Genomic DNA, 12,213 nt, shown 5'->3' with positions numbered 1-12,213 from the left:
TCTCAAGAACTGGGGAGGGAGGATACCCAGGATAACCAAGATTGTCTTAGTCTGACAGCTCAAAAAAATGAGGAGCTCAGGGTCAAAAATTAAGTTTTAGAAAATAAAGTGATATTTCTTGCATGGCTGAATTTTTGGACTGAGATTCATATTGGCTATACACACTCATTTTATTCTCTTACAATCCTATTATTTTCATTTTTACAGATGACGAAAGGGCTTTTTAAGGTTAATTTTACTGAGGTCATAAAACTAGCAAGTAGCTAAACTAGAACTCAAATTTGGGTCTCCCTCACCCTGAAGCCCATGCTAGCTATGAGTCTGTGCTGCCTGGAACTGATTTTGCCTTCTCCCTACCACGTGCACCCAATCCCTACTCCCAAATCTTGCTAATTTAGGCAGCATCCCCTCTTCCAGGAAGCCACTCTTGCGCATCCCCCCAAGTTTAGGTGGCCCTCTTTAAGCCTCCCTAAAGCCCCTGATCCCGTCTATATCACAGATGATACTGTGTTTTAACACCTCTGTACATTTTTCCTCCTCCACCAGAAACTCCTCCAAGTTTCTGAACTTCCTAAAGTTAAAGAGCACATCTGGCTTCACGCACCATTAAATCACTGGAACCTAACAGTGCTTGGCACAGATTAGGTTTTCAATAAATATTTTTGAATGAATGAATGAATAATTCTATAAGTAATCTCCTCTATTTACTGTGACTCTGGGTCACATTTCGAGAAAAAGCAGCTTCTTGACATTGTCTTCCTTGTAATAATTTAGTATTGTAAATAATTTCTACCTTTTAATATTTTTAAATTCATCAGTATTTTCCCACTTTCATCCTCACTCACATGGAACATGATCTCCACTATTGGAAAGTGTGATATTTTGATTCTGCCTTGGATTTTTCCTCCTATTGCAAACTGCTATGATTACTTTCAACCTCCCTCACTTAATTGCCAGCATGTCATGAATCAGGGGGCGGTATTTAGAGGTGAAGTGAACAGTTAGCCTCCAATTTACAAGTTTTCTTTTCCCTAGGATAATTGTAAAGTCACACGTTCCCGAGTGTGACCCTCTCGCGACATAATCTCCTTAACCAGTGGATTGACTACGTATGACTGGCTAATTAAAGATGTGGGATAATCTCAGAGTTAAAATAGTATTTGCTAGGCAAGCTTGTGATCTTTTAAAAAATATATGATATAGGCTCTCATTAGAGAAAACAGAAAAACATGTTCTAAATTACCTTCCAAGTGGTTTGCCTGGATTGATACTTCCACGGACAAAGGAGGGGACCAAAAGCTCCCTCGCACCCGCGTTTGCAGCCACAGCCGGCGTCCCTGTGGGCGGGGCGCCCGGAGCCTCCCAGGACCCAAAGAAGGAGGGGGCGGGGCCGAGGGTGGGTCCAGGCCTCCAGGGGCGGGGCCGCGGCGGGCGAGAGGCAGGCTGGGAAGCGGCGCCATATTGGCGTCGGCCGCGCTGTATTGTCATAAATAGAGCCGGTTTTGTGGTGTTTTCACTATTCGGTTGGATGCCTCGGCCGTAGTGAGTGAGAAAGTGAGCGAGCAAGCGAGCTGCAAGCGACCGGAGGAAAGTGGACAGCGGGGGAGAAGGGGAGAGCAAGAACAGGACTGCAGAGCGAAAGACACTCGCCGGGGAGGCAGCCGCGACGCAGGAAGCGATGAAAGAGATGTCTGCGTAAGTGGTGGGGGGCGGCGGCTGGGGGCGAGGCGGAGAGGGGTGGGCTGGGGTGGTCGGCCCAGGACCCCGTTTCCGTTTCCTGCCCCCCGGACCCTGCCCAGAGCTCTCTCGGGTGGTCTCCTTCCCTTCTCCTGGCCACTCGGCAAGGGCACCTCCCCTACGCAGGGCAACTCACCTGGCCCTACACAGACTCAGGGGCTCCAGGAGTCCCTCTCTGTCCCCGGCTGTCCCGCCTCCGAGGACGCCCCCAGACAAGGATGCGGCGGGAGAGAGGCGCATGTGTCCGTGGGGAGAAATTGTCGGTCACTCTCCTGCCCCCAGCGCTGTCTGAGCCCGTCCCTGCTCCTGTCTGCATTGGCGCAAATACCATCCCCCTACCTCCCCCTCCTCCCTTCGCGACCGGCTGTCTCCAGATCTTCAGGAGAGAATGACCTATCCCAGCCCGTGGGTTTCTCTTTAATAAAGGCTATGGTCTTTTCGCCTTCCCCCGGCCTCCCCACGTACGCGCAATATATCTTCTACCCGTCTTTACCTCCTGCTCACATTTTGATAAGTCAGAAACGGTTTCCGTGCTTGGCAAGATTTTGTTGTAGCTTCTTACATTTTGGTTTATTAGGAAATAACTTGAACACACAGAAAATGCAGATAATAACATAAGCCTCGTTTGTGTAGCCACCACCCATCTCTCCCAAAGCATAACATTCTGTATGTCTGTGTGTACACATGCTTAATTATAAAAAAAATCAAGCATTTCAAATACATGAAGGAGTCTCCTACCTCTTCTCTGGTCCCATTCACCTCCCTCCGCAGAGTTCCCCATAGTCGTGAATTTGATGTTACTGCTGTATGGTTTTTAATGCTATTACTACATATGTATCTGTCCATAATAATTGGCATAGTTTTACTTGTTTTTAGGCTTTATATAACTGGTATCACACTTATCATTCTGCAACTTTAGTGCAACATAGTATCTTTGATCTTTGTCCATGTTAATATTTTCAGCTCTGATTAATTCAGATTAGCTACTGTATTGTATTCCATTGTAGGGATACACCCTAATTGAGTTATTTTCCTATTAGTGACTGTTTTAGGTTGTTTCTAAGTTTTTAATGTTACAGTGTGGCAGTGAACATTCTTGTACCTGTCTCCTTGTACACTTGTACTAGAATTTCTCTAGAGTGTTTACCTATAAGTGAGACTGATGGATTGAAAGGATGTGGGATTCTGTTGTTTGCCCTTTTTTCCCCCCATCTAGATGAGGGAGGGTTCAGAAACACAGATTTGGAATTTTGGTCTTTGTAGGGACCTTGACTGCTAACTTTTTCAGCATACAGAGAAGAAAGTGGGAGCCAAGATCATGGTTAGTGTCAGAACTGAAGTAGTTATGGAAGGGAGAATGGAGTGGTGGAAAGATCTTGGGTTTCGGAGTTCAGATTCTGACTCTTCCTCCTCCTATCCCTTTGAGTCTTGGGTATTGAACAGTAAAATGGCACTTATTCATTACCTGCCTCTCAGGGTTATTGTTGAGATTAATTTAATGATTATATTTAATCAGTTTGTCCTGTTCATTTATCATCACATGTAAACACACACAAACAATACCAAACACCTCTCTAGGTCTCTTAGAGTTCGTAAAAAGCTAAATCTTTAAAAAGAAGTTACAACTTGAAATAACTAGTTGAAATTTTGTTCTGCAGTAAAATAAATACTGGAAGGAAATTAAAGTCACTAGTATTGATATTTCCGTTTTGTTTCTCTGAGTCATTGAGTCATTTTGGAAGGTATATATGCTATTTTATCTTCCATTTGATTCTCCTTCCCTACCTAATGAAATATTTAGCCAAAGAGCATGCCGTACTGTATGAACTCAGTAGTGATAGGCCAGTGTTTTGACAGTTAAAATTCAAAAGTAATCACTCTTCTATTTTTGTGTGTTATTGTTTACAGGGCTAATTTATTCATTTAAAAGACTGCTCTTTATTTTGAAGTTAAATTCTTATTATTGGTGTTAGTGGTTCTTCATGAAAGGATGGTAAAGATAGATGGTAGGATTAGTTGGTTAGTGTGTATGTTTGTTTTTACTTTCTTTTCTTCCAAAATAAAAAGTTTTACCGACTCATGTTGGTTCCAAAATTTATTTTGAAAATATTGGTCTCTGTACATCCAAAATCTCAGAAATTCTGTTGCGCTTTGTTCAAGACTATCATTTCCTGATGGCTAGGATCTTTTGGATGGTGCCTTGTATTTATTTTATCCTATAAAAGATTGCCATTTAGTGTAAAGAATTGATAATTATTCATTGTGAAAGTAGTCTGGGTACCAGTCTAAATGAAGAGAACAATTAACTGAGTCACAAAATGTTAGGACTGTAAACTCTGATTCAAGGAAGGGATGTTAGTGTAGGTTTCTCAAGGACAAATTTAGTTGTGATTTCTTTTTAAAAACCAGAATATTTCAGAAGGACATTCTAATGGGATGTTTTTGTTTCTTTCCTGATGGGGGGAAAACCATTGTTTTTACTTAGAGCTTTCTTTCAAGTGGCTGCCTGCTTTTCAGCGATTGAATCTAGATGATACTTGACTTAAGTCTGCAGGGTATAGTGGAGGTGGCCCTGGCCCAGCTCCCATTCAGGCTCTTTGCATTTGAGTTGAGTGCTGTTGGCACACTTGTCCTGATGCCAACAAATGCTGCTTTGGGCTTGAAAAGACATCCTAGCCATGAAAGCTGGAGGCAGTATGAATAGCCCTTCATCAACATAAACACAAAATACCCTTTTTTCCTTAAAAAAAAAAGTGCCTACCCCTACTGTTGGTACTAAGTAAACTTTTAAGGTAGCTAAATTAATCAGTGGTTTGAGAGATTCAGTATATCAGTATGATATGATACTTTACATGTTTTCTGCTGTTTCCTTTTTCTTGAACAGAAATACCATGCTGGACAGCCAGCGTCAACAAAAGCATTATGGAATCACCTCTCCAATTAGCTTGGCATGTCCAAAAGAAATTGATCATATTTACACACAGAAATTAATTGATGCCATGAAACCGTTTGGAGTGTTTGAAGATGAGGAAGAATTGAACCACAGGTGTGTCATTTAAAAGTGCAAAACATTTTACAGTATATTATTTAATCATCCATTCTACAGACATATTTCAAGTATTTACTATGTCTAGGGATACAAAAATGACGAAGAGAAATCTTGGTCCTCCTGGAGCTTACATTTTGGGTGGAGGTTAGGGAAGGAGACTAACTGTTAGCCAAATAAGTAAAATAAATACAATGTTACACTTGACAAGTGCTGCTGAGAAAAGTAAAGCTGAGAGGGGAAATTGTCAGGGAAGGGCTCATTGACATTTGAGGGAAAATTTCGAAGGTTAGGGAGAAACCTATGTGGATATTTGAGGGAAGCACATTCTAGCTGGAAGGCTTGAGATGGGAGTGTACCTGGTATATTTAAGGACTACGTAGCAAGGTAGCCTGAGTGTCTGAATCAGAGTAAGTAAGCAGGGGAATGTGGGCTTAAAGAAAGTGAGGTGGGAAGGAGCTTGGAGGGCAAGGTCACTTAGGACCTTGTAAGCCGTTATAAAGGTTTTGGCATTTATTCTGAGTGTAATGGGAAGCTATTAGGGTTTTGAGCAGAAAACTGACATGATTTGCTTGTGTTTTAACGCACTCTGGCTGCTGTATTGAGAATAGTCTGAAGAGAGGTCAGGAACAGAAGTGGGGAGACTAGCAAGGAGGCTGTTACAGTAACATGCTGGTGGCTGGAACTAGGCGGGTGGCAGTGGAGGTGATAAGAAGCAGTAGAATTCTGGATGTATTTTAAAGGTAGGATTGTTTAATGACTGGAATGTGTGAGAGAGAAAGGGAGGGGGACAGTCAAGGATGATTCCAAGGTTTTTGGTCTCAGCGCCTAGAAGGATGGAATTCCATTACCTGGGGATGGCTGAGGAGAAGCAAGTTTGGACAGATCAAGAATTAAGTTTTTCTTATGTTATCTTTGAGATGCCTAAACTCTGCTTTTCGTCTCTCTTTTTTTTTAATGTGGATTTGGATATACCATTGGTTGCAAGTTTTGTTTATTTTATATCAAATTGCTTTTAAGAAATATTATTTTGTAAAAAATTAGCAAATAATTAATTTACCCATTTTAATTATCCAAAAACCTATGACTATCAATGAGAGAATGCTAACCTCTATTATTACTACACTGAATTGATTTTATTCCATAGTAAGGCCAAGAAAGTTGACAGTTCAGTTGGCTTCTGCAGCCTTATTGAAGGTAATTTTAATTTTTTAATAGGCTTTTTGAATTTTGAAAACAGCTCAAAGACCAAAATACTATCATTACATTTATCGTCTCTTTGGAACTCTTAGGGACCTAAAGAATGCCAAAGAGATGTGCCATGTATCAACAGATGTGATAGCATTAGCACGTGTATAATATGCTTTTATTCTAGCACCAACACAAAGGTACTGCCTATATGTTTAATTATTTTTTTGAATAGTTTGTATTTTTAGTTTTAATCTAAAGCATGTTATTTTTTATTATAGGCTGGTTGTTCTTGGTAAATTGAACAATTTAGTAAAAGAATGGATTTCCGATGTCAGTGAGAGTAAGGTAAGACTCTAAACTACGTTAAATTCATAGTTTCATTATGTCCTGGTCATTAGTCCTGGTAATAAGATGCAGGAGTGGAGAATAATCTAAACTACATTAAAACTTGCCTTTTTGGTGTACTTGGTAATGAATTGGTCTTGAGGGTTGAGTCTCTGAATGAGGATTTCCCTCAGAGGTCGCCAATATCTATCTACAATTCTGCATAAATATCTTGTTTAACTCATACGTAGTGGACAAAAATTTAAATATCAAGAGATTTTACTTAAAAAGCCAGATTTCAGACTTCTTGTGAAATACAGAATCTGGCAACACTGGGCCTGCCTTTGTGCGAAGCAGGAGGAAGCTTGAATGGAATTGGGCTCTTGCCCTCCAGTGCCTCATGGCCCCCACATCTCTCTTCTCTCTCTAGCACAGCAACTGTCATTTATCAGTCAGTTTCTGTGTTTCTTATGTGTACTTCCCTCATTTCCCTGGCCCCTGAGACATAGGAGTTTACAAACCCTGATTTATAGTTATACAATGGTTTTCTCTTCCAGTAGCTTAACTATTTTTCTTCTAAAATCAAGTACTTTTTTTTTTGCTTTCTTAGAATATTTTGAATATAATTGAATTTTCATTTGAGAATCATCACTATGATTATTATTTTACTGTACTAAAATGAGGTAGGTCATGTTCAACTGGGTGATACCATTTGCCTCTTCACTAAGTGGCCCAAATTTGTTGTATTTTAAGTTTTTTGTTTGTTTGTTAGAGTTTTCCCATCCTTCCCTTAACAACAATTAGCTGAAGGTTAATGTCTCACAGTAGTCAGTGTCTCTGTAAACTCCTTTCTGCCCCTTATCTGCATGGGTTTAGAAATTAGATAAACACCTCTTAGAATTCTTTCTTATACAATTTTTATTATTTTTCTGTACCTGAGATACATATTTAAAATTGGCTCTTTTAAACAGTGGACTCTGAATAAGGTTATGAAGAACTCTGCTAAGTCTACAGTCATTGTGTTTAAATAAATGGTCTTTATCTGTTTACTTTTGCTGCCAAACAGCTATCTGGTATATTTCTGACCTCTTTTATCAATAATTGAAGTTTTCATGTAAGTTGAATTCTGAGCAGGTGAAATACTAGTCATGAGTAATTAAAAAAAAAAGTTCATGTTTGTTTCTCTCCTACTACTTAAGAAAAAAACCTATCTTGTTCACCTGCACAGCCTCAGGAGAGAGCTCTCACACATTGAATAAATGTTAGGAAAACTGTTGTCCCTCTCTAATCAGCCCATAATTGCTCTGGGTCTGCGAACCAAATACTCAGCCTGCTAGAATTGTTTTAAAATCAGAGTAAGGAGCTTTATGACTTCTTGTGCATGGTCTGTATATCAACTATTGTGATTGTGCCAAGGTCTTTGCTTCCAACCCCATTCTGGGATGCATTCAAAATAAGTCAAGTGTTATTATTTGCAAAATAAGCTAGATTAATTTGTTGAGATGCTCCTACTAATTTTCTTACTGCATAGTTTCTTTGTGCTTAAAAATCTAGTAGAATTCTGTTCTGTGATCAAAGATTTTTTTTAAAAAACTTTAGTTGCTTTCTCTCCCATTTTACTCACATCACTGCTTTAATCGGCAAAAACCAGTAGCTGGTTTCCGTTTAATTTTTAGGCATGAAACCATTTAAAAATTTGAGACTGCCACAATTTTTTTAAAAAGCAAAGTAAATAAAATAATTATTAAAAAAATTAAATTGGTTTTAACATCTTCCATTGCATAGATAAGGTGATTGGTCATTTTCTGTATCAATTATAATTCCCTTTCATTTATGCATATTTTAGTTTGGAAAATATCTGAAGAATTTGAGTTAGACCAAAAATCACTTGAATATTCTACACACAATTGGGATATTTAAACTTTAAACAATCTAGAACTCCAAATCAAATAATTTTGGTTTAAATACTTTGGTTGTGGCAAAAATATTTTGCTCTGTTATTCAGTGTATCACTTTCTTATAAATCATGCAAGAATCATGCCTTTGAAAGTAGGAAGGGAAACTAGAGGGTCCTGGCTTCTCTATCCTTTTGCTTCTTCTTGGTCATCAATAAGTTTACTGATTCTTTTTTAGCTATAAAATTATTTGTGATACTCTTGAAGCATTAATATCCATTAAACAGAGAAAGTAACAAACATCCTGTTATACAGATACTTTTATTCAAGTTAATCAGCAGATATTATTCTTTGCAACCTGCGTTGGGCGTTATGGAGAAATAAGAGAAGTAGTAGACACTGTTCTCACCTTCAAGGAATTTAAATGTAGTTGAAGACATGGGACTTACCTACTTGCCCTAGACAAAGTTAATACATATAGTATAAAAGAGGTTAAAGATAATAATAGTAGAGGAGCACAGAGAGGGAAAAGAGCTTGTTATGGAGGTGAGGATAATCAGAGAAGGCTTCATGAAAGAGGTGGAACTTGAAGTGTGAACTTTGAAAAATAGATGGTATTGAGATACTCAGAATGGGCCAGCATTCAAGGCAGGGAAGATGGCAAATGAAACGGAAAGGAGACCAGATTATGTAACATGCTGGCAGTTAAAGCTTCAGAAGGGGAAATCAGGAGACAAGGCAAAAAAGATCCATATCAGCATATTGCAGATATCCTTAAGACCCAAGGATCCTTAACCTCAAGAGTCAGAGAAGAATGCCATGGCAAGTTTTGAGCAGAAGAGTTATATAATAGAGTAATTTAAGAACATCGGCCAGTGAATTTTATACAAAGTGGAGTAACAGAAAATAAAGACTAAGGGCAAGAGGGTAGCTTATGATACTATTAAATAACCTAGAATTGGGGTGGTAGTTAAATAGAAAGGAGGCGACATGTGAGGGATATAAACTAAGAATCGATACACCAAGAACAATAATAATGACTGTAGGTGTGTGCAGTAAGGAAAATGAGGAACAGAAAGAGAAATCAGGAAGGACACCTGGTTTATCATAGGAAGAATTTTTTGCTTGTTTGAGGCATGAATATTGAAGTGAATCAGAATGTTTGAGTGAACATATATGATAGACAGTTAGAATTGGCTCTAGAGAGAGGTGAAAAGTAGCATTATAATTCTGGTACAATCAAAAACATGTTAATTAAAGTTGTTAGATTAGCTCTCATAAGGAGATCATGTCAAGAATGATTCCACTTTCTTGCAGAAAAGTTACAGAGCTAGAATCAAGAAATTAAGCACGTCTGTCACAAAAACTAAAGAGGTCAGTCCGGCCTGGTGGTATAGTGGTTAGGTTTACAAGCTCAGCTTCAGTGGACTGGGGTTCACGGGTTCAGATCCTGGGAGCGGACCTACACACCACTCATCAGCAGTCATGCTGTGGCAGCATCCCACATACAACATAGAGGAAGATTGGCAAATGTTAGCTCAGCAACAATCTTCCTCAAGCAAAAAGAGGAAGATTGGCAACAGATGTTAGCTCAGGGGAAATCTTCCTCACCGAAAAAAAACAAAACAAAAAAAACCCTAAAACTAAAGAGGAGATGGGACTAGTCGAGAGTATGGTATTGTAGAGAGCTGAAATTTTAATGTGGTAGTTAAGAGTTCTTTGGTGACTATTGAGAGTCATGGAGCCAAAGACAGGCAATTGGAGGGGACAAGTAGGGTCAAGTGATAAAAAATGTTTTTCTTAAGATAGAGGAGATGTGTGCGTGTATTTGTTTTGTCTTCCCTCTAACCCTAACCCTCATTACTTCAAGCTGCACCCAAAAAAACTCTGAAGTACTTTTACAAATCTCATGTTATCAAAGTTGACAAATGTAGTATATATGAGTAGCATTTAGGCAATTTTTATGCTAAATAATTTGAACAATTGAATGCCTTTTGTTTAACTTTATTTTATTTTAGAATCTCCCACCATCTGTTGTGGCTACTGTTGGTGGTAAAATTTTCACGTTTGGCTCCTATAGGCTTGGAGTACACACGAAAGGTAACTGCTTTTCTATGTTCTACTGATAAGAACTTACAATAGCAAACTCTTATTTGTTGTCCATAATTAGAAAATATAAAAGAAAAAATTCCTATCTCACTACTCAGAATTAATCATTAACATTTTTCTGTACTCATCTTACGTACTTCTGTACATATGTTTGTGTATACTTTAACCAAAATACAATACGTACTTAATATACTCTTCTTGATAAGAAAACTTGCTGATTTGCAGGAGCTGACATTGATGCACTTTGTGTAGCTCCAAGACATGTGGAGAGATCTGATTTTTTTCAATCTTTTTTTGAAAAATTGAAACATCAAGATGGCATTAGAAACTTAAGAGTAAGTATTCTCTGGTAGTTAATATTTTGAACTCGTTAACAAATAGCTGTAAAAGCTAGGGCTTATGACTGTTGAAATATTTCTTAAGAAATTGTTACATTGTTAAACTAATGGATAATGATTAAGAACAGGGGCTTTATAGTTACATAGACCTGGGTTTGAATCTAGAATCTACCACATATTAGGTTAGATTTTGGTCAAGTTACCTCTTCTCCCTGAGCCTCAGTTTCCTCAGCTGTAAAGTGGAGATGTAGGAATTACTTTTTTATAAGGTTTTTCTGAGACTGGATGAGATAATTTACATAAACCATTTTATCTGATAAATGGTTGATGGATATCAAATGGTAGCTGCTATTAGGTATAAGGTTCAATTAGTAGTAGCTCTTTATATATGTATATCTAGCCATTCATTCAACAAATAAAATTTTAGCACCAATGATTTGTCAGATAGTAGCCATAGTCCCCAGAAATAAAATAGTGAACTACACGTAGTTTATGAAAGGGAGGGATTGGGGGAACTAAACAAACAGGTAGTTTTAATGCAGTCTGAAGTGCTAGGATAAGGTGAAGTTTAAAGGATCTGCATTATTTGGGTGTCTGGAAATGGAGGAGGCTGAAAATTTGTTAGGTTGGGGGATTAATTAAGGAAGGCTCAGAAAGACCTCATTTCTCCTAAATCCAAACTATATTAACTATATTTTTTTGATAGATTACTCATGAGCTCTGATTACATTTTAATTTCTAACACTAGTGCTCTTTGTAACTGTTATTTACAGCAGTTCTGCCTGCCAGTTTCTGCTGAATATTTTTAGGAGGTTAATAAGTTAGATAACTGCTCTCATATACATTTTGTGTATCTTAAGTAACAGTCACAGAGTACAAGTGCTGACTTACCTAAAATGTGAGACCAAGAACATTTTCATTTTTTCTGTTGAGTTAAAATACAAGTCAGGAGCAAATGTATTCACTTTATTGGCAGTTAGGAACGATAGAGAAAAGATTACACCTTGTGTATTGTTATTGTTTTCCTCTTTTACAGGCTGTAGAAGATGCTTTTGTACCTGTTATAAAATTTGAATTTGATGGAATTGAAGTAAGTGTTTAATATTTTTATGACTTTCCAATTGAACTGTCTAACTCATAGGGCTTTTTTAGTTGTCGTGGGTTTTTCTGTTTAGTTTTGTTTTTTTAACATCAGACTTATACAGGCACGTATTTTAAAGAATCAAATAGTCTAAATGGTCCCTCACCTACCTCCCTCCTATATCTACTGACTTCTCACCATGGGAAATGAACCAACCTTCATTCCTACCTCCATGATTTTTATACACACCCTTCTCCTTCCCATAATCTCCTAAAATACTTATATTGTTATAAGTTTGGTTGATGCAGTATTCAGTGTTTACATTATTATAATCTTATATATAATATTCAAAGCTAAGCACAAAGTATACTAGATTACCATTCTTTTCTGTGTGGCATTTTGCTTCCTTGGGAGTTAATATTTGTTTTGCATTTTGTTTGTTTGGTTTCTATACTTGTGACTGATTGAAACCCAGTCACCCCTAGTTGCCTA

The 12,213-nt window shown here is 38.0% G+C and overlaps 1 protein-coding gene and 1 long non-coding RNA gene across 2 annotated transcripts in view; one reads left to right on the top strand and one right to left on the bottom strand.

Moving 5' to 3' along the window:
• LOC123286602 (uncharacterized) overlaps positions 1–2,011 on the bottom strand; it is a 53,675-nt gene extending 51,664 nt beyond the window's left edge. Inside the window, exon 1 of the long non-coding RNA XR_006529173.2 lies at positions 1,874–2,011. This is a non-coding gene — a long non-coding RNA (uncharacterized lncRNA). The remainder of the gene's footprint in view (positions 1–1,873) is intronic.
• The window catches only part of PAPOLG (poly(A) polymerase gamma), a 29,637-nt gene continuing 18,836 nt past the window's right edge, over positions 1,413–12,213 (top strand). The window contains exons 1-6 of the mRNA XM_014839316.3: positions 1,413–1,695; positions 4,622–4,783; positions 6,253–6,319; positions 10,212–10,293; positions 10,528–10,637; positions 11,677–11,730. Coding sequence (XP_014694802.1) covers positions 1,679–1,695; positions 4,622–4,783; positions 6,253–6,319; positions 10,212–10,293; positions 10,528–10,637; positions 11,677–11,730 — 492 coding nt within the window. The 5' untranslated portion in view covers positions 1,413–1,678. The remainder of the gene's footprint in view (positions 1,696–4,621; positions 4,784–6,252; positions 6,320–10,211; positions 10,294–10,527; positions 10,638–11,676; positions 11,731–12,213) is intronic.

The sequence above is a fragment of the Equus asinus genome, chromosome 6 (assembly GCF_041296235.1).
Source record: "Equus asinus isolate D_3611 breed Donkey chromosome 6, EquAss-T2T_v2, whole genome shotgun sequence".
In the NCBI taxonomy this organism is placed as follows: domain Eukaryota; kingdom Metazoa; phylum Chordata; class Mammalia; order Perissodactyla; family Equidae; genus Equus; species Equus asinus.
The sequence above is the reverse complement of the archived record's forward strand: the minus strand, read 5'-3'. Positions and strand labels throughout refer to the sequence as shown.